This window comes from Schistocerca gregaria, chromosome 9 (genome assembly GCF_023897955.1).
Source record: "Schistocerca gregaria isolate iqSchGreg1 chromosome 9, iqSchGreg1.2, whole genome shotgun sequence".
Lineage (NCBI taxonomy): Eukaryota > Metazoa > Arthropoda > Insecta > Orthoptera > Acrididae > Schistocerca > Schistocerca gregaria.
In genome coordinates, this window is record NC_064928.1 from 154,860,174 (window position 1) to 154,879,309 (window position 19,136).

A 19,136-nucleotide genomic window follows, 5' to 3' on the forward strand; every position below is an offset into this window, starting at 1 on the left:
TAGCATAATACCATTGGTTTCAAAAGTCCACGCAACTATTGCAACAACAGTGCTTAGGCAGTACTAAAAGTGCCAAATCGAACCATACTCCGAATAAAATAAATCCCTCCATTTGTAACATCAAATTTGATGGCACTCGACAGCTGCTTCGAAATGAACTGTTGCCCTCAGCCAAGCAGCTTATCCCATATAGTATTTATTGTATTTTAAGCTACAATTATCATTATGTACTCACTCTCTACATTCAATTCTTGTTTCTGACACCTCATTCTACTTCAGGATGGAGACAGGGGCCTCACTGATCTCTGTTACACATAATACTGCAGCAAATACATAGGACTTCATTTGATAACATCTTTAACAGTTGGTTTCACACCTGATAAATATGATGGATGATATACTCAAAATGTTGAGATGTTGCTATGAATTGTTGCAGCTAGATTACCAAACATCTTTTATCTGTGTTATATACAGAATATCCAATGAAGGAATCCCTGATTTTAAAATTAAGTATCCTATAAACTAATACTGATAGAGGAGTGCAACATATAGTATATTTATTGTAAAAGCTGTAATAATTTTATACAGAAGTTAGAAAAGAAGTTTCGAAAAGCTGCTAACAGATGTCACTATAGTCACAGATCAGAGTGATCAGTCCCAATGTTGAAACATGTAAGGAGTTAGTGTACCAAAAGAAGAGGTTGAACACATGCATTCCATTGAACAATGTATTTTTTCAGGTATGAAAAAACTGCAGATTAGACCACTGCCCTAAAAACAATTTAAAGTCCTGATAGGACTAAAAAGAACAATCATAAGCTCCTCACCAAATTCCAACAGACAGCATGCTGATTATCAAGTGGGGAATGTTGGCCCCAGGAAAACTGTAGTTGCTCCTGAGAAAGTCGCCATGTTTTCTGAAATTATTCAGCAAAATCCAAGGAACTCCATTCAAAGAATAGCAGTGGAGAGTGGCTTGCAGCATTCAAGCATGCAGAAAATACTAAGACAGAGTCTACACATTTCCATTCAAAATCCAAGGCCACCAAACCCTACCTATATGGGACCTGTGACAGAGGACTCATTTTGCAAACCAGATTCTCATAATGATTGATAATAAATAACTGTGTTGGTTGCTTTGTATCACAGATGAAGCACTTTTCCCCTGACTGGAGTTGTGAGTAAGTGGATCTGATGATTCTGGGGTTCTGAAAAATTTCCATTCATTTGAAGTGAAACTAGCATTACTGTTGGGGCATTATTTGCCCTTTTTTCCATGTGAGAAATGATCACTACTGATGGTTACACTGCAATTTTGGGAAAAATTTGTTGCCACACTGTTAGCCAAGCCACATCACACCAAACAGGTGTGTCACTTTCTTCGGAATAGAATCATTGTAATGGATTATTTCAAATTTTATAGTGCGGAGATGGACTGACCTCCACATCTGACCCCTTGTAACTACATTTTTTAGGGCACACAAAGACACTGTCTACTGGAATCATCCCTCCATGCTGGATAAACAAACTGGTGACTTGTGTGGCATCTGAATCCACTTTGTAGACACACAGCAGGGTGTGATGGCAAATGTCAAATTTTATTGTTCGTTGCACTCACTCCATAATGAGAGTGGTGGACATTTCAAGTGAGTGTGAAGTGACTGTGAGATTACCTTGAGAGGATGAGTTAAATTATGCCCACTCATACTGTCTCAGCTGCAAAACATAGTGCCATGTGCTAGCAGCTTTTCAACCTACTTCAAAAATTCTGTGCTGTATAATTTCTGTATACATTCTTAGGCTTTCACAAGAAAGATGCCTTTTGTTGAATTTGTCTGTAAGTTTTTGAGATATTTAATTTTTAAATCAGGGACTCTTTTGCTATACAGCCTGTAGATAATGCAACAGCAGATTGTGAAGCCCAAAACAAAAGCTGCTAGAAATTTTGTCATGCAATATGACTCTTGGTGAGTTTGTTTACTGTGATGGTGAATGCAATTTTGCTTATGAGAAAGAGTGCATTATGTGTGCCACCCAAAAGTGAATATTTGTCAGTATGACTTTGGTGAACTGGACGAAGAAGATGAAAAGTAGTAGTGATCCTCCTTTGTTTTATTCAGCTATTATCATCACAGACAATTATTTTAGGAACAGTGATTAGCTCTTTTTATGCATTGTTTTTGGCCTGTCTGCATAAACAAATTAAAAAGAAGCAACAAAGATTAACCTGAAAACAACTGCTCTTGCACTTTATCAACCGTCATGATTGCACATAAGCGAACCATGAACACTATGCCATCCTGACAAAGGAGTATTTCAAGAGAAATTATCTTTCTACTGTTGAATAATTTATACACAGCAGACATTTGACCACCTGACAGCTGGAGAGAGGGTCTAGCACCCTACGCTGTTCGTAAACTGTATAGGTGAAACTCTTCAATGGAAGCTTGTCTAACTGTGAAAACAGAAAGGTACATAACAAAACTCTAATTTTGGCTGATTATATCTAAAATCAAACCAGATACACAGAAGAGGCCGTTAATATTATTCCAGCACTGACATAAGAGATCAAAAGCACCACCAACAGACTTAGAAACGGGACCACGCTGGAAAAAAATGGCTCAGTTCCTAGTACTGTTAACTGAAATTTCTCTGGGTGTCAGCTCATGAAAATTATCAGTGTTGGAGCATGCAACAGGTTTAACTTTATAAAACTAATAAGTGGCAGAAACAATACATCCAAAACCAGAACACTCAAACAATTTTGTAGTGATCAGTATCAGCATGGGTACAATATCATATGCTCATTAACAAAACAGCAGTGACCAAAACAAGAATCCAAGGAATGTGCTCTCAAACACCACTTGACAAAAAAAATTTGGAAGTAATCCACAGGAAAATTAGGAAAAAGGCACTCTGACACTTAATATGGCATGTAGCATAATTTGGCAAATACACATCAAAATATACATCTTCAACAGAAAACTTACTAAATGAGACCATAGCAACTTATAACTTGACCAGGTTTAAATATCTGTACACACTTACATTAATTATACAATGCATTAACCATCTTGACCATGACAGAGGTACAAGTTCAGCAGCAAACAGGAGATCAAAATTTGATAGAGGTCCTAACAAATCTGGAACCAAAGGTGAGAGAAAAAGGAACTACCTAGCAGTATGGACACTTCTCTCAGCATTCAGGCACAAGATACTTTCACGAGAACCTCCTCCAATCCTGTTCAAGAGTATGTATGTAGCTCTAGATCTTTTATGAAGAAATGCATCAAAAGGGATCTAGTTGGACCACACACTTTGAGGGCATTGTTCATACCTTGAGGAAACACAATACGTTTTTGTAAAATGTTACTGAATTTTACCAAATTCATCAGTTCACCCTCAGAATGATACATTATCCAACTTTAACATTTCCATTATGTGAATACTATCCCACATTTTTTCTGGCCCAGACTCACTTGATGATGCGCGACTTCTCGTACTCGTCCTGCTGGACGCAGCTGTGGAACTCTACACCCTCCAGGCGGATCCACTCCTCTGTGATGACGGGGATGATGTCGTGCCGACCCACCACTTCCTTTCCCTGCCGCCAGAGATCATTCACTCCCAGCTCCACATCTGGCATGCCTGTTACCGACACAACCACCAAACAATTTTCTTCTCTATCTGTCATACAATTTCACTACACAAATGGGCTCAGTAGCAAGAACATACTGTGTGCTGTTGAGCAGAGTAATTTCTGAACTAAATGCCTATGATGCAGTATTCAAGGATACTTTCTTAACTGTCTAAGATTTTACTGTACAGTTGTATGATTTAACCAACTGATGAAGAAACAAGGACAAGTGATATTTTTAAGGTGTTCTATAAGTTTTATTAATTTTGTTTTTAATGACTATACATTTTAAAAAGACAAAGTTGAGATTCATGTCCATACAAAAATCATTATTTCAATTTAGAAAAGGCTAGTAAGTGTAACTAATTGTTAGGGGAAGGTGATATAAAGTGGCCAATCTACAGAAGACCGAGTTTTCACCTATTATTATTATTATTATTATTATTATTATTAGCTTGGAACTTATACATTTTGAATCTATATAGCATAATGTATCACACCAAATTTTTAAGTGAAAAAGGAAGTATTATATAGAATTATATGCATTTTAATGAAGGCTTACACAGAGAGAACAACGGTGGTGTGTATTAGAACTAGTATGACCACTTCTCAGTGAGCAGGCAGCAACACTGTTTTGGATTAAAAAAACATGTGATAGACACTTTTCGAGTCCTAGTCACTTTACCCCACCTTACGCTAGCGCATACTTATTACAACAATAAAGTATTTTTTTTTACAAATTGATGATTTTTAGCAGAGAAACATTTTAATTTTGAATTTGATATTCCTGTTGCCTAGCAGATTCTATTCGAAACTGTAGAAGACTTGCTCATGGCACATCCTCCATTTTTACTTCTTCTCGCAATTCACAACAGTCATCAGTCACCTACAAGGAGTGAACAAACAGCAGATTTTCTTTCATAGATCAATGCTCTCTAACAGATACTGATTTTGACAAACTTGCAACAGTGCAGCTAAAGGATGGCCAGTTATGTAAACTACTATATGACAACATAAGGGGATTGCACATTCAAACCAGCGACATGCCTGGTTCTTCTAAATGGGTGTTGTGCAATGTCCCTGAAAACTGCCTTCATCCACGGGTACCACTCACCATGAGACAAGCCATTTTCAATAAAGTAAACCGACTTTCACACCCCAGTATTCGTCCAACTACAAATCTTTAATGCAAGCACGCATTGCCACCAGTGTTACGTAATAGAACTGCATGCACAGCCAAGATTCAGTCATTATTCCATTCCTAAGGGACATTTTCAGCACGTCCACTTAGTGTTGGGCTCTTCCCTGATTCAAATGGTCTATTGATATATTCTTTCACCAATTGACAGAGTAACGTGCTGGGTAAAGATTACATGAATTTTGTATATTGTTGCTAAATCATTTGTCAACCTGTACATTTCCCATTTTGGTTGTCCTGCCACTACAACAACAGCCCAAGGCAGACAATTTGAGTAAGCACTTACTGAACACTGTCACTTATACGGTGCCTAGCACTTCTGAGCAACAGGTCACCAACCACAAAATAATGGTCTTTTAGAGCACTGGCACCAAATCCTACAAACTCTCACATGTCGTGGAGGGCAATGGACAGATTCCCTGCTATGGGCTCTTCTACGTATACTGTGACGTACACCATCCCTGTGTGTCTCTCAAGGAACTCATTTATGGGGATACCTTCACTCTTCTGGCAGGTGACCAAAAAATGCCCACAGACAAATAGTTACTAAAGTGATTATGTAGGCTTTCCCGGTGTAATAAGTCATGAAAGTCTCTTCGGGTTTGCTGCCGGATCCTAAAATCAACTTGACTCGATATTTCGGCGATCTAACTGGTCTCAATCTTCAGGAAAATGCTGCTTCTGTTGATGAGTCCAGCTGAGAACTGAAACCAGGTTGCAAATCGACGTCCCATATACGCCACCGTTCTCCAGAGGTGTATGAAGAGGAACATAGATCTGTGGCCTTTCTTCCTTATGCTGGAGGCTTATCGTTTAAGATTGGACGAATTTTATGGAATTTTAACATTAAGAGTGTGTTCTGTGCACCTTCTAAGATTAGGGCTCTGCTCGGCTCTGAAGGATGATTTGGGGTTTAGGAAACCCAGGGTGTACTAAATTCCGTGTCAATGTGGGAAAGCTTATGTTGGCCGTTATATTCGCACAGTGCACGACAGGTGTGTGGAACATCGCCATCATACGAGGCTACAACAGCCGGAAAAATCGGCGATAGCAGAACAGTGGCCTAAATGAGGGACACAGTATGAAATGTGAGGAAACTGTGGTAGTTGCTAATATTTCCGGTTTTTGGAACAGTGTCTATAAAGAGGCGACTGAAATTAGGTTGGCTGATAATTTAATCAACAGAGAATGGGTTTCCTCTTAGCAAGACGTGGAATCCTGTATTATCTCGCATCAAAACTGAACGTTCTTCGGTGCGGCCTTGATTGCGATATATCGTCGCCAGCATTGTTTCACTAAGGGCGGCGCCTCCTCCCTGTTTTGGAAGGCAGAAATCGTGATGGCCGGCGCATGCGCCGTGTACTGAACGGTGGCCTATATAGGACGTCGATTTGCAACCTGACGTCACTTCTCAGCAGAAGCAGCATTTTCCTGAAGATGGCGAACAGTTGGATCGCCAAAATATCGAGTCAAGTTGATTTTAGGATCCTGCAGCAAACCCGAAGACACTTAATTACTGAAGCTTGTCTGCAAAGTGAAGAACATGTTGCACATGGATGTATCTCTACAAAGCGTCCAGAATTAATGCCACTGCTGTAGAGCGAATTACCGGCGAGGAAGCCGAGGAAGAAGAGGCGCACGCGGGCGATCTGCTTGTCGATGTGTCCGTGGGCGTCCTGCTCGACGTAGAGTTCGTCGACGGCGGTGATCTGCACCTCCTCCGTCTTGTAGTTGAGCGCGCGGTCGCGGTGCGCCGACAGCCGGAACAGAGCCTCCTCCACGCACACGCCGAACTGCTTGATGTCCTCGTAGTTCTGGCAGCCGATCTTGAACAGTTGCGATATCTGCCGGCAGGCGAGGGAGCACGGTTAACACTTTCCTGCTGGGAGGTTTTCATTACGAGGGCAACACTGAACATTTTTTGCGAATCATACAACGATTACTTTAAAATAGCTGTCGTCGTTGTGGTCTTCAGTCCCGAGACTGGTTTGATGCAGCTCTCCAAGCTACTCTATCCTGTGCAAGCTCCATCTCCCAGTAACTACTACAGCCTACATCCTTCTGAAACTGCTTAGTGCATGCATCTTGTAACATGCACGTGATAAATTTTTGGCTACAGTGCGACGAGAGGAAATTGTGCCTCTGGCAGTTATAAACATTGTCTATTCGACATATGAAAAAATAGTGAATTAATTATTTATATAATATTCTATGATTGGATGCATCGATGTGTATTATACGAAGACAATAATAATTGTAAATTGCTTTTATGATCTGCGTTTGTCTTCCTTTGTTTTTACCATTTGTTGGATGGCTTTTGTAGATTCATCACGCAAGACGCATATCAAACTGAGGTCTGTTAAGAAATTGTAATTATTTGTTAATTATTACTTGAAAATAGAGTTCATTATTATTATAAACATGAGTGAATAATTATTTGTAACTGTAATTCCTCTCTCAGTAAGCATTATCTGTGTTAATTGTTTCTTTCCGCTGCAAGGAGCGCAGCCATTGATGACAGCGATTTGCATCGCGGTTTTTGTCTGTGTTTTCCTTAGAAACAAATCATATGTTTGCTTGATGAAGTCTAAATAGCGCACAATACGAAAGTAAAGTTTCTGTAAAGTTTAATAAGCAGTTAAAATACTTATTTGGTTTAACAATAGAAAGTCTCTATTAATTGTCTGCCGCCATCTTAACAATTATCACAGCGGCAAATTCAAATTACGCAACTCTGCAGAAATAAATGCTGAACGTAATACAAATGTGTAAAAATAAATGTGCACCGGTGGTCCCGAACTCATTTGAATGAAAATGATTCGAATCAGATTGGTTCTTAAAAAACAGTGCTCATAGCACGAACGTTGTAACAAACTTTTCTAGCTGATGTATGGAGCCGAAATTAATTACGCACGAGTTGCGAAGAATATTGTTTCAGGTAACATACGTCAGTGTTGTGCGCGGCTGATATGCAGTGGTTTTAATGATCATTTTGCTGAAGATAACTGTTTCCATCACAATCCATAGTTGTATAGAATCTGTTGTATGAACTGTGATTTAGTGACACTTACACAACTTACAGAACTTACAGACAACACTTTAACACAACGTTAACTTTGAGTTCTTTAGCAACTTGACCAATTCTTTAGCCGGGAGAAAATTTATTTAGTAATTACTCAATGTAATAAAGTAAGATCATCATTTTCATTTACAAATTAGTTAAATACTAACTGAATAACCCAGCGAACGGCTCAACCTCTTGGTCACCCTCTACAATTTTTACCCTCCACGTTGCCCACCAGTACCATATTGTTGATCCCTTGATGCCCCAGAACATGTCCTACCAACCGGTCCCTTCTTCTGGTCAAGTTGTGCCACAAACTCCTCTTTTCCCCAATTCTATTCAATACCTCCTCATTGGTTATGTGATCTACCCATCTAATCTTCAGCATTCTTCTGTAGCACCACATTTCGAAAGCTTCTATTCTCTTCTTGTCCAAATTATTTATCGTCCATGTTTCACTTCCATACATGTCTACACTCCATACAAATACTTTCAGAAATGACTTCCTGACACTTATATCTATACTCGATGTTAACAAATTCCTCTTCTTCAGAAATGTTTTCCTTCTCATTGTCAGTCTACATTTTATATCCTCTCTACTTTGACCATCATCAGTTATTTTGCTCCCCAAATAGCAAAAATCCTTTACTACTTTGAGTGTCTCATTTCCTAATCTGATTCCCTCATCATCACCCGACAATTCGACTACATTCCATTATCCTCGTTTTGCTTTTGTTGATGTTCATCTTATATCCTCCTTTCAATACAATGTCCATAACGTTCAACTGCTCTTCGAAGTCCTATGCTGTCTCTGACAAAATTACAATGTCTTCGGCAAACCTCAAAGTTTTTCTTTCTTCTCCATGGATTTTAATACCTACTCGGAACTTTTATTTACTGCTTGCTCAATATATAGATTGAATAACATTGGGGAGAGGCTACAGCCCTGTCTCACTCCCTTCCCAACCACTGCTTCCCTTTCATGTCCCTCAACTGCCATCTGGTTTCTGTACAAATTGTAAATAGCCTCTCGCTCCCTGTATTTTACCCATGCCACCTTCAGAATTTGGAATAGAGTATTCCAGTCAACTTTATCAAAAGCCTTCTCCAAGTCTACAAATGCTAGAAACGTAGGTTTGCCTTTCATTAATCTTTCATCTAAGATAAGTCTTAGGGTCAGTTTATAATAGCTGAAACTGTTTTATTGTTTCTCAAAACATTCCCCTTTACAATCAATCCATTTTTTTTGAATTCAATGAAAACTGTCCGTAAACCAATGTTGCCACTCTTCCCGAGTGAACTGGCTGCCCTGGAGAGAACAATACTTATTCATACGGAATAACTAACAGTATAACGAATGAAGATGTTGAATGTTTCGCACGCTAACACTTGTTGATGGCCCAGCAATGAAATCTGCAGCAATTTGCGGACCTTGGTTACACTTCTGTATCGTTGAACGATTCTCTTTGGTCGGCGTTGGTCACGTTCTTGCAGGATCCTTTCCCAGCCGCGGGGTACGTGAAATGTTCAGAAAAAAAGTTTATCATTCAACATAACTGTGTTTAAAAACAATATTGGTTTTCATCAGGTTACCTTCCAGTCGGAAAGTGGGTGCACTCGGCGACTGTTATGTGATTTATAAATTATAGACCACAGCAACCAGCTTTTTTTTTTTGCAGGTTTTATTACGCAAATCTAGATTTCGGCTAGTGCCTAGCTATTATCGATGCACTATTTTGTTATCTTAATGCATGTTAGTTCCCTGTTGTTCGGGCGTCAGCCACAGTTCTTTGAATACTCAAAGAACTGTGGCTGACGCCCGGACTGGGAACAAATATGTACCAAGATTACAAAATAGTGCATTGATAATGGCTAGGCACTATCCGAAATCTAGATCTGCGTAATATAACCTGCAAGAGAATGACAACAATGCTGCGCCCTATAATTTATAAAACAATATTTGTTTATTATATATGTCAGTCTTTGTTCTACGTTAAAAAGATTAACAGCTGTGAAACAGTTGAATGATTTTATGTAATTAATTTGGTCTTGGATGAGGATAGACGTGAGAGACATTGAAGTGTATTTACTTGGTGAAGTGTGGTTACTTGGTCTTAAAATTTTTCTTAAGTGTCCCTACATTTTAGAAAAGTAATGATTGTTTTCAGAATAACAGAACGTGCGATACAATGCGAGCCTACAATGATTGTTGACGGCCGCAACGTCTTATATGAATATCGCGAATATTAAACGGCACAGAGACGCAGCAGTAACTAATGAAATTTGCAATTTAATTATTTAAATTAAGTCTCAATTTATTGCAAAGATTAATAGTAGTTTTAGTTAAATTCTTACGGTTGCCACATAATGGCTATCTTTCATCTCAGATCCGTACATTCCCAAAAATTATCTTACGCTGAAATGATCAGTGAATGAATGAATGGATGGATGGATCTGAGCACTATGGGACTTAACATCTGAGGCCATCAGTCCCCTAGAATTGACAACTACTTAAACCTAATTAACCCATGGACATCAGACACATCCATGCTCGAGGCAGGATTCGAACCTGCGACCGCAGCAGCAGCAACGCGGTTCCGGACTGAAGCAGACTAGCTCTTAAAATAAATTAAGATTGATGATGATTATGATGTCCCATACTCCGATGAGCGTAGGGAACGATCCGGGAGACCTGCACTGCTGGACTAGGCAAGGTCCTAGCGGAGGTGGTTTGCCATTGTCTTCCTCCGACCGTAATGAGGATGAATGATGAAGACAACAACACCCAGTCATCTCGAGGCAATAAAATCCCTGATCCCGCCGAGAATCGAACCCGGGACAGCACGCGGGAAGCGAGAACGCTACCGCAAGACCACGAGCTACGGACTATTATTATCATGTTCATTTGGCATTGTGTTGTAATTATTATTATTATTAATAATAATAATAATTATTATTATTATTATTTTACAGTTCACAGTTACCACGCCATTCTTTGTCCACAACACATCGCAAGAAAACAACACACGTGGCCAATAGTACAGTTTTTTTTTGTCTCTTTACAGCCACATAACCGTCTGTAAGAGAAGCACCTAGATTCTTGAAAATGTCTGACAATTTTTAGTTACTATATTTAAATACGGGATATTTGGTGTAGGTCGTCCCTGTTTGATCAGTTGTTTTTCCCTCAAAACAAATTTCCCCTAACGGATTTTCCAGAGACTCCCCTGCACACATTTACAATCTTATAAGTTTGTATCTTTCGAGAAGCCCGCTACTTCGTCCACATTGCTTCAGCAACCCAACTTCACACTTCCAGAGAAAAAAATTTAAGATCATTAAAAACATACCTAAATAATAACATATATGAATACACTATGAAACACTAAAATATTTACCCTCGTTTACATCTAAAGTAGCTTCAACAGTGTAGCGCGGGAAAGGATAGAGAAACAGGCGTGTCTTTCGAAGAGCTAGGGAATCGTAGGCACTACACGATTCCCAGCTGCCGACAACAGCTGCACTGTCCCCCTCATTTCTCTATAGCGGAAGTGAGAGAAGGAAAATAACCTTGCAGTGGGATGCGCGCGCACCGTTAATCGCTTTGGCTGAGAAGTTACATGAATGTCGCGTGTAGCTGATCGGCCCCTGTTACCTTGCGAACTGCCGCCTATCGCACTGACAGCCGTTAATGTCTTGAATGCCCTCGGTTAACTGTGCGTTTTACTATTATAAAGTATGCCGGGAATCGATATTTTAGAAAAAAAATTATACCAACAATGTTTAAACGTAAAAAAAATATCTGTAACCCTAATCGGCAATTACAGCAGTTAACAGCACGCCTCGCCCCTTCGAGAAAGGGATTCCACTTCTTTTGCCTTTAATTTTTCGTAACAAACAGGAATCACAAGGTGCTAGATCAGGGTTATCTAGTGGAGGTCTATGGTACTGTATCTAGACGAGACCTCGTCGTGGCACTGACATAGGAATGTAGAAACGAAGTAAAATTGATGTAATCTACTTTTTATTCAGAACGCAATTATGAGGAACTTGTAGTAGCAGTAGTAATTGGTAAACAGCATTTTTCGGAAGATTTCACCTTTTTCAGCAACTCATTTTTCCCTTTTACGTATTTATAAAACTTCATGCAAGTCAGTTTGTAGTTAAACTGGCACTGTAAGATTGATTCCACAGTCCACTGCAGCAGTTGATTTCTAACACCAGCCCACTGGGCCAACATCAGAGAAAATATCCTTTCTACAGTGGCGCAGTGTACGGGAACAGAAAACAAATACTCGCATAATTGTAGCAGCTGGCATTTGCGTTCAAGATTTTCGGATTCCTTAAGAAAGTGAATCTACCTTTCTTCCGCAGAGTGTTTAGACTGCCATTTTCCGAGTCAAGCTTCATTTCTAAGAAGCTCTGCAGATACATATATTCCTGAAAACAACTGTTGCCTGAAATTTTCATTCCACTTTTGTCAGGTTTATAGTAGTGTTTTCAATCATCAGCCAATATGGAGTTTCAGATAGCGTCATCCAATCAAATACTTGATATCTATTAAAAGAAAGTACATTTCTCTAAGTAATCAAATGCTATGGTACAGAAAGCCATTGTCTCTTCCTCAAATTTAGAAATAAAATTATTTCTTGATTAGGATTCCGATTCTTTATTTTATTCAAATTCATCTTGGTTTGCATGCCGATAAAATTGGCAGTTTTTCCTTCATTCAGACATGTATCAGTGTCGATTAATATATTTCTTATTTGAATTATCGAGACACTTTCTGTTCCACGCTTCTTGTATTTTTTTCCCTTCTTCAAACAAAGCCAAGTTTGACTGCAGAAACGTAAAGTATATTTCATTGATAGAACTACTGAAAAACCTGAAATTATTTCAGGAGGCCTGTCTTCGACATCAAAAAATTGTTTTAAAGTAATCTGAAGCTTAAGAATTCTCTCAACTGTGGGCCTTACCGACAGCCATCTTGTTGTTGTGTCAGGTAGAAGAGTGTGATTGACAACATATGAGCAGAAGTGGACGAAGTTGATGTTGATGTCGATGTCAAAGATCGTTTAAGAAAAACAATAATCCCCGTTAACTTTGTCACACCTATCTTTTCAACCTTGGATCTCCAGACAAAATGAGTGCTCGCCACAAAGACGAAGCACATGGCGAAAGAATTTTTCCGTGGTTTGGCACCTGATCCAAGTCAAGGGACGTGTTACAGACTACTGAGAACACATTAACACTGAGAACGTGTTTTGTGAAAAAAAACTAGCTCATCAGCCATTTGACCCTCTTCTGTGTGAATGCACACACATTGCCCGAACTCTTACGGGAATCGGTAAAGTCGCGAGTAATGAGTGTAATGGGAGGATTACTACGAATATAGTGCGGGACAATAAATTGGGAATGTGGATCTCACGAGAGGCGTGAGAGTTAAGTCCATGCAGTCGCACTATCCTCTGTGTCCTCGGTGGCTCAGATGGGCGCCGGCACGGTAGCTCAGCGTGTTCGGTCAGAGGGGTGCGTGCTTTCTGTAATACAAAAAAAAAAACAAAGTGAGCCGTGGTAAAAATTGCTGTTTTGAAGAGCGCGCCGCAGCGCATAGTGTGAAGCAGTCGCCCTCCGTTTCTGGCGGTGGCGCCGCTGTGGCAGTCGCAGCTTTGGTGTCTCCCTCTGGTGGGAAAGGGGAAAGGTTGCCTGTTCACGGGCATTTAAGGGGCGCTGTGAGCTCGCCAGTCGGTCAGTCTGGGGCAGTCTCTCGTCCCCCCAGCTTCCTAGTCTGTCTCTCGTCTGCATTTGTTAGGGCAGTTAGTATCTGTCTGTCTGTCGTTCGGATCAACCTTTACAGCCGGCAAAATGGGAGTCTTTCCACTCCGCCAGTAAGAGAACTCAGCGAGTGGTCGCCCGGTCGGGGCTTAGTTCCTGCATCTGAGTCTGCTCGAGTTGCTCAGGCAATGGTCATTGGCGGTTGGATCGATCGGTTGGTCGGTCGCGCACTGAGACACAAGATGACTTGTCCGTCTTGAGCGTCGTCCCATGTGAGGAGGCCACGTGAGTCCAGTGGGCCACTTCGTATAGCGAGAGGTAGTGACTTCGTGGTCGACACGAGAGCAACAGGAGTCAACCCACGACATCAGTCTGGCCGGTGGAAGCTGCGACGCCGTGAGACGGGTGATTGGCACGATCAACTTGAACGCATGTCTTGTGACGTCCGCCCAGACCAAACGCAACGAACAATATCGAACAAAATGAATTTAAAAAAGGATGGATAGAGCGTCTGTCGTGTAAGCAGGAGATCCTGGGTTCGAATCCCAGTCGGGGCACACATTTTCAACTGTCCCTGTTGACATATCAACGCCTGTATGCAGCTAAGGGTATTCATTTCATAGTACTGATTTAAATATAAGCCCTTAATATGCAAAAAAAAAAAAAACTGGTGATTTCTCAAACTGGGGAACAATTAAGACTGGGGTGCTGCAAGGTTCGGTCTTGGGTCCTCTGCTGTTCTTAATACATATTAATGACTTGCCATTCTATATTCACGAAGATGCAAAGCTGGTGCTTTTTGCAGATGATACAAGTATAGCTATCACACCCGACAGACAAGAATTAATCGGTGAAATTGTAAAAGATGTTTTTAAGAAAAAGTGGTTCTCTGCAAATAGGCTCTCATTAAACTTTGACAAAACACAGTATATACAGTTCCACACAGTAAATCGAATGACCCCATGAATAATATAGACTCTGATCAGAAATCGGTAGCTAAGGTAGAATATTCGAAATTTCTAGGTGTATGCATTGATGAGGGGTTGAACTGGAAAAAACACACTGAGGATCTGCTGAAACGTTTGAGTTCAGCTACTTATACTATTAGGGTCATTGCAAATTTTGGTGATATACATCTGAGTAAATTAGCTTACCACGCCTATCTTCATTATCTGCTTTCGTATGACATCATATTCTGGGGTAACTCATCATTGAGTAAAAGAGTGTTCATTGGACAAAAGTGTATAATCAGAATAATTGCTGGAGCTCATCCAAGATCATCCTGCAGACACTTATATAAAGAACTAGAAATCTTCACTGTAGCCTCAATATATATATATATATATATATATATATATATATATATATATATATATATATATATATATATATACACTTATGAAATTTGTTTTTAACAATCCGAACGAATTCAAAAGTAATAGTGTACATGGCTACAACACTAGGAGAAAGGATGATCTTCATTACTCAAGGTTAAATCTCACTTTGGCTCAGAAGGGGTTAAATTATTCTGCCACAAAAGTCTTTGGTCACTTACCTAATAGCATCAAAAGTCTGACAGATAGCCATATAGCATTTAAAAGGAAATTAAAAGAATTTCTTAATGGCAACTCCTTCTACTCCTTAGATGAATTTTTGGATATAGTAAAAGGGTAATTTCCCAACCCCACAAAAAAAGTTAAAATATTGACTGTCATGTAATATTTTGTCTAATGTAATATCTTGTTCAGACACCTTTTATTAACGCGACACGTTCCACGTCATTACGAAGTGTCATATTCATGATCTATGGAACAAGTACTAATCTAATCTCTAATCTAACCTTTGTATTTCCATTTTACATTTATTTTTGATAGAGAGTTTGAACAGCGTTCACAAATGGTCCGCAGTAAAGCTCTGTATAGGAAAGTACAGCCACCTTGCCAGTGGCCGCCATTTTGGGCCCACTGCGCCGCTGGTGACACATGATGTGTCACTAGCGGCGAGTGGGCCCAAAATGGCGGCCACTGGCAAGGTGGCCGTGCTTTCCCAGACAGAGCCTTAGTCGGCAGTGGAGCTATGGTGTGATGGTGTGATGGCCTGTCAGCCTCGGCTCACCTGCGGCGCGTGCTCGACGGGGAGGCCCAGCTTGCGCAGGTCGCTGCCGAACTCCTTGCAGCCCTGGTAGTCGCCCTGGATGGCGTGGTGGGCGAACTGGCTGATGCGCGTCGTCAGCCGCTCCGCCTTGGTCACCTGGCCCGGCCGAACGCCCGGCCGCTCCTTGTAGAACACGTACTGCAGCTTCACCGTGAAGATCTTGCCGTACTGGTCGAACTGCTGCGCCCCTGCACAGAGCACGCGGCAACCACTGCCCAACACTGCTAAAATCCGTACACATTGTAAGACGTCTATATTTCTATTGGTTATTGTCAAACCACAATTTGAGAAAGACGTTTATATCTTATTAATAGGATTAAGCAGGAATTTGCAAACTAGCGGGAACACAGTGGGGATCACGTCCACAAACTATTCGCTGTTCTGCAATGGCACTGTGCTTTTCTACTGCTGAATATGCTTCTCCAGTCTGGTACAGGTCATCTCATGCCAAAAAAGTAGACACTGCTCTCAACGAAACCTGCAGGTTGATCACAGGTTGCTTAAGATCTACCCCAACTGATAAGCTCTACTGCCTGGCTGGAATCTACATCTATACTCCGCAAGCCACGTGACGGTGTATGGTGGAGGGTACCTTGAGTACCTCTATCGGTTCTCCCTTCTATTCCAGTCTCGTATTGTTCGTGGAAAGGATTGTCGCTATGGCTCTGTGTGGGCTCTAATCTCTCTGATTTTATCCTCATGGTCTCTTCGCGAGATATATGTAGGTGGGAGCAATATACTGCTTGATGCTTCGGTGAATGTATGTTCTCGAAACTTCAACAAAAGCCCGTACCGAGCTACTGAGCGTCTCTCCTGCAGAGTCTTCCACTCGAGTTTATGTATCATTTCCGTAACGCCTTCGCGATTACTAAATGATCCTGTAACGAAGCGCGCTGCTCTAAGTTGGATCTTCTCTATCTCTTCTATCAAACCTACATGGTACGCATCCCACACTGGTGAGCAATATTCAAGCAAAGGGCGAACAAGTGTACTGTAACCTACTTCCTTTGCTTTCGGATTGCATTTCCTTAGGATTCTTCCAATGAATCTCAGTCTGGCATCTGCTTTACCGACGATCAACTTTATATGATCATTCCATTTTAAACCACTCCTAATGCGTACTCCCAGATAATTTGTGGAATTTACTGCTTCCAGTTGCTGACCTATTTTGTAGCTAAATGATAAGGGAACTATCTTTCTATGTATTCGCAGCACATTACACTTGTCTACATTGAGATTCTGTTACCATTCCATGCACCATGCGTCAATTCACTGCAGATCCTCCTGCATTTCAGTACAATTTTCCATTGTTATAACCTCTCGATATACCACAGCATCATCCGCAAAAAGCCTCAGTGAACTTCCGGTGTCACCCACAAGGTCATTTATGTATATTGTGAATAGCAACGGTTCTACGATACTCCACTGCGGCACACCTGAAATCACTCTTACTTCGGAAGACTTCTCTCCATTGAGAATGACATGCTGCGTTCTGTTATCTAGGAACTCTTCAATCCAATCACACAATTGGTCTGATAGCCCATATGCTCTTACTTTGTTCATTAAACGACTGTGGGGAAATTTATCTAACTCTAGAGACCTACGGTACACCGCTGCAAGAAGGGGGGCAAGTTCCTTCGCGTACTCTGTGTGAAATCGAACTGGTATCCCATCAGGTCCAGCGGCCTTTCCTCTTTTGAGCGATTTTAATTGTTTCTCTATCCCTCTGTCGTCTATTTCGATATCTACCATTTTGTCAACTGTGTGTAACATCTTTGGAAAGCGACATTTAGTATTTCGGCCTTTAGTCTGTCATCCTCTGTTACAGTACCATTTTGGTCACAGTGTCTGGACATTTTGTTATCATCCACCTACCGCTTTGACATAAGACCAAAATTTCTTGGGATTTTCTGCCAAGTCAGTACATAGAACTTTACTTTCGAAGTCATTAAACGCCTCTCGCATAGCCCTCCTCACACTACATTTCACTTCGCGTAATTTTTATTTGTCTGCAAGGCTATGTTTATGTTTGCTGTGATGTTTCCTTTGCTTCCGCAGCAGTTTTCAAACTCTGTTGTTGTACCACGGTGGCTCTTTTTCATCTCTCACGATCTTGCTTGGCACATACGCCACCATGGACATGCAGAACATAGGCTGCCAACAAGGAGAGAGAAAGTGGAACAGGACAATGCCATCCACTGCACGGGCATAATCCACCACAGCAACGGCTGAGATCCCGAAAGACCTTCCTGAGAACATCCGAGAAGCTCACCATTTCACCGGAGAAGGCAAGGCTGGAGTTATGGAAGAAGTCGACGCCGACGCCGACGCCTCCCCTGCAGACGCCAGAAGCTGAAGAACTACCACCTGGACACGACGAGAGCTGGCTGGTGTAGAAATCTTTAAACAGATTACGATCAGGAGTTGGGCGATACAGAGATGGGGCTTCATAACAGAAGATACGTCCTGTGGTTGTGGACAAGTACAGACCACACAAGCCACATGCTCCAGTGCCTTTTGGGCCGTGCATCCTGCACGAAGATAGATCTCCTGCAAGCCACTCCAAGCAGATTGGATGTTGCCAAGTACTGGGCACATGTAATATAAATACAATTTGTGTATATATATGTACATATTTATTGATGTGTATGACTACTGTAAATTTGTATGTTTCTGATTCGAGAATAAGTAGGAATAATTAATATGTCATTTTGGAAATAATTGTGGTAGCAGGGAATGTCTGCAATGAAGTATTGCTGGCGGGAGAGACTGTACGTTGATATAATTTTAAAAAGGGCGGGAGAGACCGCGTATGGATACATTTTACGAAAAGAGCGGGAAGAACCGCGCATTGACATATTTTGTAATGGTAGCATTGTTGGTTGGAGAGACCGCACTTTAGCATTCGTAGGAAGTCAGTAGTAAGCGAGATGTGAAGCGAGTCGGTAGCAGGTCTGAAGCGAGAGGTTGAGAGGAGAGGTGTGCCTGCTAACTATTATCATAAGAGGAACTAATACTACTGATTTTCGAAAAACTCAAGACTAGTTGTAAGATTATTGTAAAAAGTAAGTCTCATTTGAACGTTTGCAAAATCATTTCATTACCATCCGTAAATATTTGAAGAAACGTTTTCAGAATATAATTAATTTTTACCAACAATGTTACTTACTGATTAGCCACTTATTATGAAAGCCCACCAGCAGCTAATAGAGTATAGTAGAAGAGAGTAAGTATATTCATGTCGCAGTTCGATGTAGCAGTCAGATGGCGATCCAGTAACAGTAAAATATGTGAGCAACAGTTTTGGG

General features: G+C 40.8%; 1 protein-coding gene across 1 annotated transcript in view; it reads right to left on the reverse strand.

Moving 5' to 3' along the window:
- The window catches only part of LOC126291470 (uncharacterized), a 323,747-nt gene that overhangs the window by 65,717 nt on the left and 238,894 nt on the right, over positions 1-19,136 (reverse strand). Inside the window, exons 25-27 of the mRNA XM_049984981.1 lie at positions 15,790-16,016; positions 6,445-6,679; positions 3,480-3,648 (exon numbers count right to left, since the gene is read on the reverse strand). Of these exons, the coding sequence (XP_049840938.1) occupies positions 3,480-3,648; positions 6,445-6,679; positions 15,790-16,016 (631 nt within the window). The remainder of the gene's footprint in view (positions 1-3,479; positions 3,649-6,444; positions 6,680-15,789; positions 16,017-19,136) is intronic.